Source organism: Halichoeres trimaculatus, unplaced genomic scaffold (genome assembly GCF_033239565.1).
Source record: "Halichoeres trimaculatus isolate MK-OKI-2021-1 unplaced genomic scaffold, fHalTri1.1 fHalTri1_scaffold_20, whole genome shotgun sequence".
Classification (NCBI taxonomy): domain Eukaryota; kingdom Metazoa; phylum Chordata; class Actinopteri; order Labriformes; family Labridae; genus Halichoeres; species Halichoeres trimaculatus.
Genome location: NW_027437198.1, coordinates 28597465 through 28615374, shown reverse-complemented (window position 1 = coordinate 28615374; position 17910 = coordinate 28597465). Strand labels below are relative to the sequence as shown.

Genomic DNA, 17910 nt, shown 5'->3' with positions numbered 1-17910 from the left:
GCAGCATGGCAGTATTTACAAAATCACCATATTGGATGGACTGAGCGAGTATGCTGTTTGCCAAAACTTCACCGTAAGGCATTGATAGCACTAATAAAATGTCAGAGTGTAGGATACGTCCTTTTGTATTGGACCCCGAGTCAGACCCGGACGGTTCTGCAGCTCAGGAGGAAGAAAATCCACCTGGACACAGATCATCTCAGGACGCTTCAGTGTGGTGAGTCAAAGCGGTACTGTAACATGTAGAGTTTATACGTGGAAATATAGGCAGACTTCACCAATAAACTATTTCTATAACAGGGCTCCATCCTGCTCCTTCACTTTTCTCTGTCTGTTTTATCCATCATGCTGAAAGTGTCGTCTGAAGATCGCCTCTACCCTCAGTTCCTCACTATGTTATTACCGCAGCATTATTGTGGTCCAGGTTCACAGTGCATGTCAGAACAAGCATGCAAATATCACAGTCTCACAAGTATTACCACGTCTGCTAAAACTACAGTGTTTTAACTGCTAATTCACCATGTAAAGCCGAGCTGCTCAGCAGAGCAGTGTCCCTGCATCCAGCACTCAGTCAGTCGGCTCTTGGTGGGTGTATCCCTCGGTGGCGGTTGTGTGACTAACTGACATCACAGAGGAGGAGCTGCTTTATCAGATTACTCCAATAAAAAGAAAGGATCCTCGTGTCGTCACGAAGGTCGAAATCTCGCGGCCAAACGTCAATGACCTATTTTCAGAGGCATCAAATCTCGTTCTAGGATATCAGAAAAAATACAATATCTCATTTTTTGAAAATTCAGGGGGTGAAAGGTCTTGTTTTTTAATTTATTATATTATATGTAAGTATTAAATCAGGGATCAGCGTGATATGTCCCCTTTAAAGAGCGCACCTTTCCATGTTACCTCACACTGCAGTGAAGTGTCATCTAAAGTAACTGAAGTAACGTTTCCCTCAGGTTTGGAGTACTCTCTGTCCTCCTGGGGGGTGGAGGAGGTTGGAGGAGCACATCCTCCTCCTCTGCTGACGTCTCTAACAGAGGACATGTTGGCGCTGTTGTTACTGAGTCTCTGAGCGTCTTCCATGAAGTCACGTTTCCCTGACTGTGGATGAAAAGAGGAGTCAGGTGTGTTAGAGTCTCCTGGTGAGACGGTCCCTGAGTGTGTTTGTAGCAGCCGCTCTGTCCACAGGAAGCCTGAATGTTTTTGTTTTTAACTTTCACTCCGTGGCTGATGCAGAGAAAATGTTTAAGTTCATTTTTTCCTGAAAACACCTGAACAGGTAAACGTGTTGTTTAAAAACTCCTCAGGTGGATCAGGAGCTGCACAGACTCCAGCAAACACTGATTTTCCTGCTCCCAGAGGACGGAGCTGCAGGGGGACGGGGACTCACCCGTCAGGGGGGAGGGTGAGAACAACAGAGGGAGGAATGTGGGGGGAGGGGCCTCTGGGAGCCCCGTGGGGCCCCCGGCTTATTCTCCTGTCTGAAACCAGAGCACCCAGTCTGTGTACACAGGCTGGAGGAGGGGCCGGCCCGTCTGGACACGCATGTTAGAAGTCACACGTCAAGCACACACACACACACACACACACACACACACACACACACACACACACACACACACACACACACACACACACACACACACACACACACACACACACGTTCACCTCTTTATCAGGCCGTTCAAACACTTCCTGTAAATCCTCACAGGGAGTGAAAACGCTGACACATCACGTCCTCTGTGACTCACTCACTTCCTGCCTGTGAAAATCAACCTGCAGATCAGGTGTCAGCCTGAAGCTTCATCAGACTCCTCCTCTCCTCTCCTCCTCTCCTCCTCGCCTCCTCTCCTCCTCTCCTCCTGGTTTCTCCTCTCCTCCTCTCCTCCTCTCCTCCTCGCCTCCTCTCCTCCTCTCCTCCTCTCCTCGTAGTTTCTCCTCTGCTCTCCTCACCTCCAGCAGCTAGCACAGCAGCAGCGTTAGCATCCTGCTGGGGGGTAGGGCTGAGCTTCAGCCTCTGTTCAGGCAGACGCTTGGTGCAAAGCAGAAACTGAGGTGGCTCTGCTGCCCCCTTGTGGACGAAGGAGACAGAAAAACAGATCTAGAGCAGCTTTAAACCTGAACTCTTCTAGTGTTCTTTTTAAAGACAAAAATGTATTTTTTACCTCGACATGTTTCGACGTGCACGCTGCAGCTGAAGCTGTCATCCAGACAGCTGTGTGGTGTCTTTTTGTCAGCTGTTTCCGGTAGAAACATGTCAAGGTAAAAAATACCTTTTTTGTCTTTAAAAAGAACACTAAAAGAGTTCAGATTTCACAGAAGACAGGATGAATCTAATCAGTAGCTTTAGACCTGATACTATAGTGAACCTGCTCACACTGACTCAGCAGGACTGTCCTCAGTGATCAGCTGTGGTTTTCACGGGAGACAAATAATCTGCACGACCAGGTGACATGAAGCTGGATAAAAAACGGGTAAAACTTTCTCAGTGTTTAGCCCCGCCCCCTCGTCTGTCCAACACTCTAATGTGAGGATATAAAGCAGATGCTCAGGGACCTTAAACACCACCACTGTGTCTGAAATCACTCCCTGTTCACTTTATAGTGAATACATCACTCTGTAGTGCTGTCTGAAACCTGAGTGAGCATCATTCACTATATAGTCCACTCAGTGTATCCCACAATGCATTCTGAAAAGTACTGTATTAGCGATGCTCACTATATGAGCAATATATCCCATCATGCATTGCGGTTCAAACAGAAGAAATGGCTGATAACGTGTAATGAATACTAACAGCATGAAACAACATTAAAAACTGTCAGAGAATAAAACTTAGGCTGTGTCTGAAATGGCATACTAACGTACTACTCATACTAAGTGTGACGTCAAAAATAGTACGTAGTGCGTTCACATTAAGTAGTATGAAAAGATTGTGTGCGCGAGAAATACCCAGATGTATACTATATCGGTAAAAATTTGAAGTATGGGAGGTGGGCATACTAGTCGCACTGACACGCCCCATAATGCATTGCGAGCCCCGTATTTATAAACGTAAATACAGAATGAGATGACAAGATGAGAAGCGACTAAAATGGACTTAGCTCTACAGGGAAACCTAAACGTAAGTACAAAGAAATAAAGTGCCTGAGGCGACGGACGGATCGTCTTCGGTGTCTGCGAGCAGTTATCATTTTTTAATTTTTTGAAGAGAGATGAATTTGTCTCGAGACCGGTGTTAGCTAAAAATCATCCGCTAGCGAACTTCCCGTTTTCAAAATAAAAGCACCCGTTTATCTCCTTTAAGTTCTTTGACGCTTTTGTAAATTAGGCTCTTGTTTTGGAGCGGACTGGAAGTTTCTTCGATAGCATATTGGCGCTCTTAACAGAATGTCCGAAATGTCCAAATTAAATTTGTATCCGTGCGTTTTGTGGCCCAAATGACCACATTTTGGTTTTCTACGTGATGACTTTCTTGCCTAAAATGTTCTTAAAACTTTCAAATATGGCGAATCAACAGAGATATTTGATAGCCTGGTGTGCTTCCATAGACTTATGTGTGCTTCCAATTTTTGTCGTTGGAGGTTTTGAAATGCATCATGGGAAACCGAGTAGTATACTACAGTGTAAACGGTTGGCACTCTAATCACACTTATAGTATGTAGTATACAGTATATACACAACGACCATGTAGTATGTAGTACGTTAGTATGACATTTCAGACACAGCCTTAGCTCTCTGTTTAACTTTCAGACGAGCCCGTCTCACAACTTTGAGCTGAGAAACAAACAACACGGACGTTAGCCGTTAAACCACTAAACCGCTCCATGCAGGTGATGCATTCACTGGACCTTGTAATTCTTAAACACAGCATAAGTTCCGCGCAAATATATGGTTTATTTATTCAAAAATAACGTGTAATAAATGTTTCTATCATATTTGCATATTAACATTAGGTATCACTAAAAAAAATAGTGTTTAGCAGTTTTTAAGAAAAGAAATAACTGTAAATCTGTGAGCGACGCAAGAGTAAATCCGTCACTGTCAGCGGCTGGTGAATGAGTGAGTGGAGTCTGAAATGTTGTTTTAATTTATCTGATTGAGTGGACGATAGAGTCAACTACATCTGATTCACTGTGTAGTGAGTAGTGAGTGATTTCAGACACAACCCATGTTCCTCCTCTGCGTTGATGATCCAATCACACGGAGCAGCTCGAGCCTCATTGGTCGACGCAGCTGTCAATCATCCTCCCATGTCAGCAGCAGACTCTGATTGGAGCTGGAATGAACACCGTGGCATTGAACACGTTTGACAGACATTTGTTCCACCTGTTTGTCTCAGCAGAGGGAGCTTCAAAGGTTTTGGCTTCAGTGTACAGCAGCGGTAGCGTCGTCCATCACCTGGCTTCATGAGAGAGATAAAACCCACCCTCACAGTTTGACAGTCTGACAGTTTGACAGAGGAAAAAAGGAGGCGGCGCGGTGTGCATTCTCTCTGGATTTTATTCTTTAGGAAGAGATCTGTTGGAATTACAAAATGCACTGGTAGAAATAGCAGTGAGACAGGTCGAGAGTGAGACAGGTAAGAGTGTGAGAGAGACAGAGCTGAAGAGAGGAAAAGAAGGAGTGAGTGAGGGGCCGGGGCCCGGGGCCTCGCGGCTCCTGCAGCGCCCGACCCCGCAGAGAAAAGGGAGAATACACCGTCTGAACTGGACTTCCTGTTCTTCCTTTTTTTTTCTTTAAAAACAGTTCTTCTTCTTCTTTTTTTCGTGGTGTCCTGAACATGGTCGTGTTGTGCATCAACCCCATGTAGCAGAAGAAAACAAACGAGACTTTCACCAAGTCTCTTTTTTTCATCTTTAGCTCTTTTTTTTTGTTTGTTTGTTTTTTTGTTTGTTTGTTTTTTTTGGCAATTTTACAGTTTTTTGTTCTCAAAAATAGAAGGAAAAAGAAAACGTTGCTTTTTAAAAACATCTATCTATTTAAATATCTTTTTTTATTCCTCTGAATTCATTAATCTGCTTTTTCTTTTATGTCCTGAAGATGACTGTTAACCCACGGTGTGGCATGCACATAGCACATGCATTTCTGGAACTAGATATTTTTTCCTTTTTTAATCTTTTGTTCTTAAAAAACGTGTTTTTTTTTTTCTCAGTAGCGGCTTTACATTGCTTTTTGAAGACTTTGTGTGGTTAATCAGCGTGTTAGTGGATTCACTGCAGCATCGACACAAAGATGACGGTGGATGTTTGGGACTGGGTCTGCTTCATTCAGGGGCTACTGAGATCACACACACACACACACACACACACACACACACACACACACACACACACACACACACACACACACACACGAAGAAGAACTCAAAGATTTCTGGAGACAGAGATTAGAAATCAAAGCGAGCAGTAAAACCGAAACTGATCAGACTCACACACACACTCATGTACAGGCACATACTGTAAACACACACACACACACACACACACACACACACACACCACAACCAGGAGCTACATACCTAGTGTGCTTTCTGATTTGAAGTGTCGTGATGTGAAAAACACTCGCTGTGACATTCCACTGAGGTTGGAAAGACACTGATAGGCAGTTTTTTTTTCTTCTCTGTGATTCGTTGCATTCTCTGGTCGACGTGTGATGGACCTCCAGGAAACAACTCAAACCATAAACCAGGAAGTTGAACGGATAAATCGATCCGAGTGCCGGGGCTGACAGTGGTGTGCGTTAGTGACCGGTGTTAGTTTGAGGCACACAGAGTTACACACAGAGAGAAACCAAAGGTGAACAGGTGAAACACACCGAGCACAGATGCTTTAGAGGAACACCAACGGCCCACACGGCGTTTCTCCAACCCCACGCCCCGTGGTCGCACACGCCGAGGGGGGAGGAGCTCCATGGCTCCCACAGATTAAACTCATCAGGGGGTTCACCTGACGCTAACACGCTGGTCCAACCGACCACGAGGTCAGAGGTCGACCTCCTCGCCAAAACCCTGGACGTCCGTTCACGTCTCACTGACTGGGTTGTTTGGCGTTGGCCAATGGTCACTGGCTAAAACAGGGAAACCCCGCCCACACCCGGACCCCCTGCTGACACTTCCAGTGTCTGTGGGATGGAGCGCCACCTACAGGTTGGAGAAACGCTGAGCTGGGCCGAAACAAAAGGAACCAAAAACACGAGCACACAGAATATCAGAGCAATCACGGAGAATCTTCCTCCTCATCACAAACGTCATGATCATCGTTTTCTGGTTACATCGTCTTTTTTCCGTCATCGCTGTCGCTAACAAAGAAAAGAAAGATGAAGAGTTTCTCTCCTTCCTGTGCCTTTCCTTTGCTCTCTTTCTCTCTCATGTCTCTGTTTTTACCCCCAAACCCTGGAAGACTTTGACGTGTTACTGATTTGTTGGACCCAATGTGGACACGGAGTCCTTGAACCACTTTACCCTGCTTCCCAGTGTTTTTCGTTTTAGAAGTTTCACTTTAGTTATAAAAAAGTTACTTTCACAAAAATCTGTGCAATTCGAGCTGAAACAGTGGCAGGCATCTGGCATGAAACACACAGACAAGCAAGCAGAAAGTAATCGCTCCGTCCCCTCGGGGAAAACGGGAAGATCCCATCCCCTCCGTCACTCGGTTTGTGTTTTCGAAGGTACAGAGAGAGGAATGTTTTACCGCGGAGAGAAAGAGAAACAGAAAGAGAGAGAAACCCCAGAGACCACGAGAGAAATGACCAAGAAGAGTTTACCCCGCATACAGTAGATTCTCTTTGTTGCTAGTAGTATTTTTTGTTTCGTTCATGCAGGATTCAACAGGGTGTACAACTTCGCCAGTCCAGAAACCGAAGCTGTGTGGGTGCAACAGAAGATTCAAGCCTCAATGTTTGAAGAAGTAGAAGAAGAAGGAGGAAGAAGAAGCAGGAGTAGAAGAAGAAATACTGCAGAAAACTGTTTGTTTTTGTTTCTGAACCCATCTCCACCTTTTCTTTTTCTTCTCCCTAAGGTCAAAGGTCAAAGGTCGAAGGTCGAAGGTCGAAGGTCGAGGGCTTGGTGACACTGTTTCTTGGAGGAAGGTGTTTTCTGGAGCTGGGGGCAGACCCGTCCCCCAACAGACCCAACCAGACCTCGAGATTCTGACGCGTCAACCCTGAACAACACCCCCAACCCTCCCACCCACCCGCCCGCCTCGCCTCTGCAGGCGGAGGGCTCTCCGTCAGTTTCTCATTAAAAACACAGATGATAAAACTCATCGATAGTGAACTGGTGGCTGGGAGGGTTGGACTGATTCTTTCTGAAGCTAACTACGCTAACCCAGGTTAGCTTCCAGAGGCGAAAAAAACAAAAGCTCAGTGGTCGTTCTTCAGTCCGGACTGGAAAGTGTCTGTGGAGTGGCGACTCTTGACATCTTGTAAGTGGCTGTAGCTCTTTGCCAGAGGCGTAGTTAAGACACAGAGACTCCGTCCTTCGCTCGTCTGCTGCATCCTGAAAATCTGCAGTTTGAGGTTAGTCTTATTTGGCATCAGAGATGAACGCACGCAGATCGTGGAGGAGGTGGGTCCAGTCCTTACACCACCCGTTCCTCCAGATCCTGCCTCAGCATCTGAATCCGTCCCTCCATCCTGACCCCGTCCTCCAGAAACCTGTCCCCCATGGCTGGAGCGCGCCGTGCAGAGGAGGAGAGACGTGGGCGGACAGAAACCAGAGGGTCATGTTTGTCTTGGCAGTCAGAGCTCCGGCTCAGAGCTTCCTCCTTTCCCTCCACCCGTCACTTCTTGTTCCCGTTGTAAGCCCCTCCCCCGTCCCCAGAGGCTAGCACCAGTCGTCCGCCTCCGTCTCGCCGTAGGGTTCGTGCAGGCCCTTGCGGGGACCTCTGGGGTGCCCAGCTGGAGGCGGGACCTTGAGAGGTCCGGTGTGTGGCGGTCCGTGCAGATGTGTGGAGGGCGAGGAGGAGCGGTAGCCGTTGGGGAGGCGGCGCTGAGCGGCGGGCGGCATCTGGCCCTGCACAGGACCGGTCAGGGCGGTGGTGGGCGGGGGCGCGTGGTGGACAGTCCTCGGGGAGGTGCGGCTGGGCTGTGGGTGGGGCGGGGGGTGAGGGTGGGGGTTGTTTACAGGATGGGGTGGAGGGAGGGGGTGGGGGTTGTGTGGCTGCTGTGGGGGGGGCGGCAGTGGGTGGTTGGCCATGGCGTGAGGGTGGGGGTTCCCGCCCTGCAGGGGGCTCTGCTCGTAGGCAGGGGGTTCATGGTGGGGCTCGTAGTCCTGGTAGTCCTGGTTGTAGAAGCAGCCGTCCCCTTCCATGGAGCCGCCCCCTCCACCCGTGTCCCCCCAGCGAGGTGGGGGGTGATGCCCCTGGCGGGGTCCGCCATGATGGGCGGGGGGAGGGCCCTGGCCCATGGGAGGTTCAGGAGAAAAGTGTCGGGGGGCTGGAGCCAGGGGCCGACCCTGAGGCCCCCCAGGCGGAGTGGGCATGGCCTTACGGACCACGGGGGAGTAGGTCACATGGGGCCGGGGGGTCGCAGGGGTCTGAGGCAACTGTCGACGACCTCGGCGTGGCGTACTGGTCCCCGAGGTCGAGGGGACGGGACTTCCGCTGACCGAACTACTGCCCTACACGAAAAGTGAAATAAAGCAAATAAAAAGAACGAACCACAAATTCAACGACAAAACGAGTGAAGAAAGGAGACGATGGAGGGACAGAGCGGAAAACAAACGGGCAGGGAGGGGGCGGAGAGGAGGAAGGAGCAGAAACAACAGGAACAACAAGCACCAGTTAGGATGGAGGGGGGAGGAAGGAAGGGTGGTGGAGGGAGGGAGGAGGGAGGAAGGAGGGATGGAGGAGGGAGGAGGGAGGAGGGAGGGAGGAAGGGATGGAGGAGGGAGGGAGGGATGGAGGAGGGAGGAAGGAGGGATGGAGGAGGGAGGAAGGAGGGATGGAGGAAGGAAGGGTTGAGGAGGGAGGGAGGGATGGAGGAGGGAGGGAGGGAGGGATGGAGGAGGGAGGAAGGAAGGGATGGAGGAGGGAGGAAGGAAGGGTGGAGGAGGGAGGGAGGGAGGGAGGGAGGAGGGATGGAGGAGGGAGGAAGGAGGAAGGAGGGATGGAGGAAGGATGGAGGAGGGAGGAAGGAGGGAGGAAGGAGGGATGGAAGAGGGATGAAGAAGGGATCAAGGAGGGATGGAGAAAGAATAAAGGAAGAAAAAAGAAGGAAAGAAGGAGGGATGGAGAAGGAAGGAGGGGAAAACGGGAGGGAGGAACGAGGGATGGAGGAGGGATAGAGGAGGAAGGAAGGAGAGATCGAGGAGGGAAGAAGGTGGAAGGAAGGAGGGAGGAAGGAGTGATAGAGGAGGGAGGACAGGCGCCAAAGAAAGGGAGCAGGGTGGATAACGAAGGCCCAAACAGCAGCGCACATGAAGAAGCGACATGTGACGCAGAGGAAAGGAGAGAGGAGACGACAGGAGAAAAAAGGCAGAGGGTTGGTTTCAGGAGTAACGCTGTTTGGTTTCTACCACTGTGAACGCTCAGAGACAAAACGTGACGCTCTGTAAAGGGACACAGGCTCTGTACTGGGGAAAGGACGCCAAACAGGAAGTGGTGTCATCAGGCTAACACACTCAGGTCAGGCAGGAAGGGGAGGGGTCAAATATACATCCAGGTGTATATTTGTCAGGGAGCAGGAGGAGTCAAACATTTCTCATGGTTCAGGGACAAACATGAAGCTGTGAGCATGTAGTAAAACACGTCTGTGCCACAAAGGGACCGGCTATCACGCTAACAGAGCGGCGCCTGTGGGCGGGCTCAGGCTGGTGACATCACCTGACATTTCTCCGGCGTCTGCTTGAGCTGAAGGATCTTTCATAAACGCTAAAGAAGCTGAAATCAAGTTTGGACACAGACTGAAAAAGAAACGGACGTCGTCCTGCTCTGCTCAAAGTGAGGTCGCCACAAAAACTGCTCCCCCTGGTGGCTGGACGCAGTATAGGTCAAAAACTCTGCCTTCCCTGACTTACTGACTGACTTACTGACTGACTGACTGACTGACTGACTGACTGAGCGACTGACTGACTGACTGACTGACTGACTGACTGACTGACTGACTGACTGACTGACTGACTTACTGACTGACTGACTGACTGACTGACTGTCTGTCTGACTGACTGAGTGACTGACTGACTGACTGACTGACTGACTGACTGACTGTCTGACTGACTGAGTGACTGTCTGTCTGACTGACTGACTGACTGACTGACTGACTGACTGACTGACTTACTGACTGACTGACTGACTGACTGACTGACTGACTGAGTTTTTCAGGACATAAACAGAAACTTGGAAATGTAAGCAAACAGGAATGTGACCTTCCAACTTAAGCTAAGCTAAGCTAAGCTAATGCTAAGTACCACATGTACACATGTCCCCAGACGCCCACCTGTCTGTGAGTGAGGCACTCTCGGCCCTCGCTGGGTGATCGAGACCAGCGCCGGTCCCGGTCTCGGTCTCGGTCCCTGTCCCGGTCCCGGTCGTGCTCTCGGTCCCGGGAGTGTCTGTGTCCGTACTCGCCGCCTCGCTCTGCTACATAGCGCTCTTTGTCCACAGAGCCGTGGTGGTGGTGATGATGGTGGTGGTGTTTGCGGTCTTTGGACCGACCGCGGTCCCGATCCCGGTCCTTGTCTTTGAGGTCTCCAGACTGCGTGGTGGTGCTCAGGTCTGTGCCCAGGCCTGGAGGCGGAGGAGAAGGGAGCGTTAACAACCACAGGAACGGGGAACCCCACAAAACCTCAAACCAAGGTTTCCCTTTTTTGTCTGATTTTATGTAAAACGTGTCACAGACTTGGTTCAGGTCCTGCTGGTCCAGAGTTAGTGTTTGTTTCTGAAGATATTTGAGGCCAGATATGAGGTCTGGGTCTGGTTAGCTACAGGGGCAGGTGAATCCAGACCAAACCACGACTTTAAAGACATTTTCTATGAGGAATAGGATAAACTCGTGGAGCAGAGCAGCACAGACAAACACCACCTAGAGCATGCAGACAACTCTTTGTGACTGAGCCACGGTTTGACCTCCAGGAACCAGAGTCCGCCCCACCTGTGTCGCCCTCAGTGTATCGATGCAGGGACCTCTCCGATGCCCGGTGGCTCCGCTCTTTTCTCCGGTGTCCGTGCCTGGAGCTCCTGCCCTCCTCGGGCACGCGCTCCATGTTGTAGTCGTCCGGTCCTCCTTTGTCCCTGTGTCCCCGCCCGGACCGGCTGTGGCCCAGAGACGAGGCCGAGCGCTTCATGGGGCTGCTGTCGTTGATGGTCTGAGAGACAGAGACAGAGAGCGCCGAGGGAGGGGGGGAGGAGGAGGTGCAGGGGGGAGACGTTTCCTTTGATTGGTGTTTTACAGAGAGATATCAGGTGGAGGCAGTGTGTGTGTGTGTGTGTGTGTGTGTGTGTGTGTGTGTGTGTGTGTGTGTGTGTGTGTGTGTGTGTGTGTGTGTGTGAATCAGGTCTGTAACTTCACTGTTAATCTCCTATAAAAAGAAAGATGGAGACAGTTGGTTCGTTAGGCGAGCCTCACTGAGGAAGTCGTTTTTAGTCTGGACTAAACTAAAGTTAGAATTTCAGATCAACCAACAAAAAACAAAAAACCTTTCTGGAAATAAGTCGACTACAAACTGAGGAAAAACCAAACAGCTGAACCTGAAATCTGATTAATGTTTTCAGTTTAAATTCTCCTGACCGCTCCAGAAAGATGGAGACCTTTTTATTGTAAATAAGCCTCTAACACTTTGTGGACTTCAGGTTTGGGTGAGCGACCCGCTCCAGGGCTCAGTCCACGTCCTCAGCCTGGCTCTCTTTCCTGGACTTGTCTCTTTTTTCTGTTCAGGATCTGACCCCTGAGCTAGTCCCTGATCAGCTGCTGGGCTCAAACTACAAACCTCGGTAGAAAGAGATGAAAACAAAGACGGGGAAACAGAGGCTGTAAAGAGATGATGGCAGACAGCCATGCCCTTCATGCGTCTGTTGTCGCTTTGACACAGAAAAAGGAAGTTCAGTAAAGTCCTGACCCCCCCCCCCCCAGCCCCTAAAGATGGATCATTCAGGGCTGCAGACTCCTCTGCTCCTGCAGCTCCCAGGAGCTTCCTCCAGCCATGCAGGCAGCGTCATGGACGTTGTCCTGAGCGCGCGCGCTCCGACAGGACAAAGCCCATGGAGCCACAGGTTTCTGGCCTCGTCATGAGCCCTGATCAGGCTTCTTCAGTGCTAGATCTGAGGGGCAGCTGCTCAGATTTTCATTAATCCTGAAGGATTAGCAGGTGGTGACAAACACCTGATTATTTGGCCTCATAGAAGTAGCACTGAGAATCCAACATCATATCCTGTCACACACATTCACCCCTGAACCATCCCTTCTTCCTCCTCCCATCCTCACTCACTCACATCCACGCACGCACACCTTCCAGCACGTTCTGCACGTTCTGCACGTTCTGCACGTTCTGCACATTCTGCACGTTCTGCATGCAGGTAAGCAGGATGGGATGAGGCTGACACACACACAGAGCACGCTAACAGACGAGCACATGGAGACACAGAGCCACGAGCAGCTGAGGGGAGAGAGACACAGAGATGCCGCCGGACGGCGTGATCAGGGGCGTGCAGCGTCCAGCCCGGTCCCACACACACTGCGTTTGATGCACCATAGAGGCAGCAAAGGATGCTGGGACATGCTGAAAGAAATCTGCCCAAATGATAAAGAAACAACTTTCCACGCTGAAGAGAAACATGGAGACAACATGGAGGAGGTCTGACCACTCAAGAGGAGGAGAGAAGGAGAGGAAGGAAGGAGACGAGACAGGGAGACAGGTACATACACTGAGGTTACTGCCACGTTGTTTCCCTTTCCTCCGCTGCTGTATGAGCACAGAGAACACACACACACACACACACACACACACACACACACACACACACACACACACACACACACACACACACACACACACACACACACACACACACACACACACACACAAAGAGCCACAAATACACAGGAGTGGACACACAGAGTAAACAGCACCAGGAGAGGAGAGAGGGCAGGGAGGAGGAGACACAGAGGAGGAGGACAGGGGAGCAGAGGAGAACAGTCAGGTGGAGGTTCACAGGAAAAAGGGGAGATGGGGTGCCAGGGTGGAGCGCGAGGAGGAGAAGAGGAGAAGGAGGGACAGGGAGAAAGAGAGAGTCTGATTAGACACTGAAGCTGCAGCGACGGTGGAAGAGAAACACTTACCACAGACACGAGGGATGGAGCCACACACGGTCAGAGACACGGTTACCATGACAACGCTCCATCAACAGCACCACAGTCACAACAGCAGGACAACAGAGAGCCACACACACACACACACACACACACACACACACACACACACACACACACACACACACACACACAGGGATATGTACGGGAGCCCAGTGGGCAGCATCTCTCTCTGATTCACAGATTTATTTCCTCTCTCAGTGACCTCAGTTTGACCCTTAGTTAATTAAAAAAACTGCTGGTCACGTGACGTTGGAGCTGTTCTGTTACATGTGATCGACTGAAGTAGGCCATCTAGTGTCTCACAGTGGTTATAGCAACACTTTGAGCTGTTTGGAACATTGAGCTTGCCGTACCTGTGCTGCCGTCACTGAGTAACTTGTCTTTTCTCTTCCTGTCTGAAACATTTTCCTGTTTGTGTTTTTCACAGAGTCACTGACTGTTTCTGTGAGGAAAGGAGAACATCCCAACATCAAGCTAGCGCCATGTTTCCTGTCTGGTTTTTGGTGAATTAGCAGATGTGTAACACGTTGAGTGTGTTGAACACAAACCTCCTGTGACTGAGTGAAGTTAATCTCTGTGTGAGTTCAGTTCTTCAGTCAAACTTCAAACTGAAAATCCTCAATCAGAGTTTTTACGTAAACAGCTATCACCTGCTAAGCTAAGCTAGCTGCAGCAGACGAGTCAACATAAAGCCCTGTAACCTAATGGTGAAGCATAAAGGCTAATGACGTCAGTGGACTGAACCATTTCTGACTGATTCTGAACAAGAGACAGTTTTTCAAACCGGACTGAGTCTGTGATTCACACAGAGTATTTATGGGCGTGTGTCCCCTTAGGGCTCCCGTAGATATGAACAGTTACATCTAACTCCCCCAGCAGACGACATAGAGACAGAAACAGAGAGCACACACACACACACACACACACACACACACACACACACACACACACACACACACACACACACACACACACACACACACACACACACACCTACAAATTCCCCCATTTTTCATAAAGAGCTGTGCACAACCTTCAGTCAGAGAGGAAGAGACAGTTTAGTAGAAAAATCAGAAAAATCAGGAAGAAATAATGGAGTGTGTGTGTGTGTGTGTGTGTGTGTGTGTGTGTGTGTGTGTGTGTGTGTGTGTGTGTGTGTGTGTGTGTGTGTGTGTGTTGGTAAATATGTGACAACCAGAGCACGCTCCAGAGCTTTAACATATCTGATGGATGAGTGTTGGATGAGAACAGGACGACCACGGCTCCATGCAGGTGAGAGGATGAGGGGACGAGGAGACATCAGAGGAGACAACAGAGGAGGACAGAGGAGGACAGAGGAGGACAGAGGAGGACAGAGGAGGTCTGACTGTGCCATGTTGTGGTCCTTTTAATGCATGTTTGGAAGTTTCAGGAAAACATTCACATGTTTTCATCAGGAGAAAACCATCGAGGGGTCACATTACCCAAAAACCAAACCAAGGGGGCGGAGCTTTGAGGGAGCTTTAGGGGGCGGAGCTTTGAGGGAGCTTTAGGGGGCGGAGCTTTGAGGGAGCTTTAGGGGGCGGAGCTTTGAGGGATCTTTGAGGAGGCGTTTGTCAGAGTGAAGTGAAGGAACTGTCTCAGACATGGATTCAAAGACCACAGCAGAGTTTGAGCAGCAGTCAGACCTTTGGTGACCCTTCAACCCAAAGCCACGAGGGCACACACAGATGGAGGAATAGAAGGAGAGTGGAAAGGGGAGGTGCTGCTCACTTGGTTGTCGCCTGGGAGGCGGGGCATGGAAGCGGCCCTGCCGTGGCCTTCCATTGGTGGAAAGTGCTCAGTATCCGAGTAACCATCCTGCCCCATCTCTCTCATCTCTACCGTCTGCAAACAGAGCAGGAGAGCAGGAGACGGCTGCCGTGAAAACTGAGGAGGGGACAGGTGTGTGTTATCCAGAGCAGAAGAAACGGAGCCCCCGAGAAACTGACCGAGTGTGTGAGTGTGTGTGTGTGAGTGTGTGTGAGTGTGTGTGTGGACAGGGAATCTAATCTCAAGCTTTGGTTGTTTCTGTTGAGCTCTGAGTGAAAACAGACACGGGTCAGAGGAGCTACGCTGCTGAAGATGAGCTGGAAAAATGTCTTTAAATCATTAAAAGACAAATCGACGCCTGTTTAAAAATCTGCTGAGGCAGTTTTTGACTCGGAGCAGCTCAGGTGTGTTTTTATCTTTGGTAACCTGAGGACATGTTTTCTGTCTCATTTTAAGTCCAATGAGTTAATCTGACTGAAAGTAAGACGTAAATTCATGCTTGGATTGTGCAGAGTGTGAGCCGATGTAAACTTGGACTGTTTACGGCGTCAGCGCCGCGTCAGGGGGATCTGACGGAGGAGGAAGGAGCAGACAAAAACTCTCTGGTTAACTCTGGTTAACTCTGACTAACTCTGACTAACTCTGATTAACTCTGACTAACTCTGATTAACTCTGACTAACTCTGACTAACTCTGATTAACTCTGACTAACTCTGATTAACTCTGACTAACTCTGATTAACGCTGACTAACTCTGACTAACTCTGATTAACGCTGACTAACTCTGACTAACTCTGATTAACTCTGACTAACTCTGACTAACTCTGATTAACGCTGACTAACTCTGATTAACTCTGACTAACTCTGACTAACTCTGATTAACGCTGACTAACTCTGACTAACTCTGACTAACTCTTACTAACTCTGACTAACTCTGACTAACTCTGACTAACTCTGACTAACGCTGACTAACTTACTAACTCTGACTAACTCTGATTAACTCTGACTAACTCTGATTAACTCTGACTTACTCTGATTAACGCTGACTAACTCTGATTAACTCTGACTAACTCTGACTAACTCTGACTAACTCTGATTAACTCTTACTAACTCTGATTAACTCTGACTAACTCTGACTAACTCTGACTAACGCTGACTAACTCTGACTAACTCTGACTAACTCAGATTAACTCAGATTAACTCTGACTAACTCTGATTAACTCTGATTAACTCTGACTAACTCTGACTAACTCTGACTAACTCTGATTAACTCTGACTAACTCAGATTAACTCTGACTAACTCTGACTAACTCTGACTAACTCTGATTAACTCTGACTAACCCTGACTAACTCTGATTAACTCTGACTAACCCTGACTAACTCTGATTAACTCTGATTAACTCTGAATAACTCTGAATAACTCTGACTAACTCTGACTAACTCTGATTAACTCTGACTATCTCTGATTAACTCTGACTAACTCTGACTAACTCTGACTAACTCTAATTAACTCTGAATAACTCTGACTAACTCTGACTAACTCTGACTAACTCTGATTAACTCTGACTAACTCTGATTTACTCTGATTAACTCTGATTAACTCTGACTAACTCTGACTAACTCTGACTAACTCTAATTAACTCTGAATAACTCTGACTAACTCAGATTAACTCTGACTAACTCTGACTAACTCTGACTAACTCTGATTAACTCTGATTAACTCTCACTAACTCTCACTAACTCTGATTAACTCTGACTAACTCTGACTAACTCTGATTAACTCTGACTAACTCTGACTAACTCTGACTAACTCTGATTAACTCTGATTAACTCTGATTAACTCTGACTAACTCTGACTAACTCTGATTAACTCTGATTAACTCTGACTAACTCTGACTAACTCTGATTAACTCTGACTAACTCTGATTAACTCTGATTAACTCTGATTAACTCTAACTAACTCTGATTTACTCTGATTAACTCTGACTAACTCTGACTAACTCTGACTAACTCTGATTAACTCTGACTAACTCTGACTAACGCTGACTAACTCTGACTAACTCTGACTAACTCAGATTAACTCTGACTAACTCAGATTAACTCTGATAAACTCTGACTAACTCTGACTAACTCTGACTAACTCTGACTAACTCTGATTAACTCTGACTAACTCTGATTAACTCTGACTAACTCTGATTTACTCTGATTAACTCTGATTAACTCTGACTAACTCTGACTAACTCTGACTAACTCTGATTAACTCTGACTAACTCTGACTAACTCTGACTAACTCTGATTAACTCTGATTAACTCTGACTATCTCTGATTAACTCTGACTAACTCTGACTAACTCTGACTAACTCTGACTAACTCTGATTAACTCTGACTAACTCAGATTAACTCTGACTAACTCTGACTAACTCTGACTAACTCTGATTAACTCTGATTAACTCTCACTAACTCTCACTAACTCTGATTAACTCTGACTAACTCTGACTAACTCTGATTAACTCTGACTAACTCTGACTAACTCTGACTAACTCTGATTAACTCTGATTAACTCTGATTAACTCTGACTAACTCTGACTAACTCTGATTAACTCTGATTAACTCTGACTAACTCTGACTAACTCTGATTAACTCTGACTAACTCTGATTAACTCTGATTAACTCTGATTAACTCTAACTAACTCTGATTTACTCTGATTAACTCTGACTAACTCTGACTAACTCTGACTAACTCTGATTAACTCTGACTAACTCTGACTAACGCTGACTAACTCTGACTAACTCTGACTAACTCAGATTAACTCTGACTA

At 48.2% G+C, this 17910-nt stretch overlaps 1 protein-coding gene across 20 annotated transcripts in view; it reads right to left on the bottom strand.

The window, feature by feature from the left end:
- Positions 1–4752: 4752 nt before the first annotated feature.
- The window catches only part of cacna1aa (calcium channel, voltage-dependent, P/Q type, alpha 1A subunit, a), an 85751-nt gene continuing 72593 nt past the window's right edge, over positions 4753–17910 (bottom strand). For 10 of the 20 annotated variants that reach the window (XM_074697225.1, XM_074697224.1, XM_074697231.1 and 7 more), the window contains 5 exons: positions 15055–15168; positions 12854–12892; positions 11086–11299; positions 10432–10721; positions 4753–8614 (listed from right to left, as the gene is read on the bottom strand). In XM_074697225.1, coding sequence (XP_074553326.1) covers positions 7820–8614; positions 10432–10721; positions 11086–11299; positions 12854–12892; positions 15055–15168 — 1452 coding nt within the window. In that variant the 3' untranslated portion in view covers positions 4753–7819. The remainder of the gene's footprint in view (positions 8615–10431; positions 10722–11085; positions 11300–12853; positions 12893–15054; positions 15169–17910) is intronic. The other 10 variants (XM_074697228.1, XM_074697229.1, XM_074697245.1 and 7 more) reach the window with 5 other exon arrangements.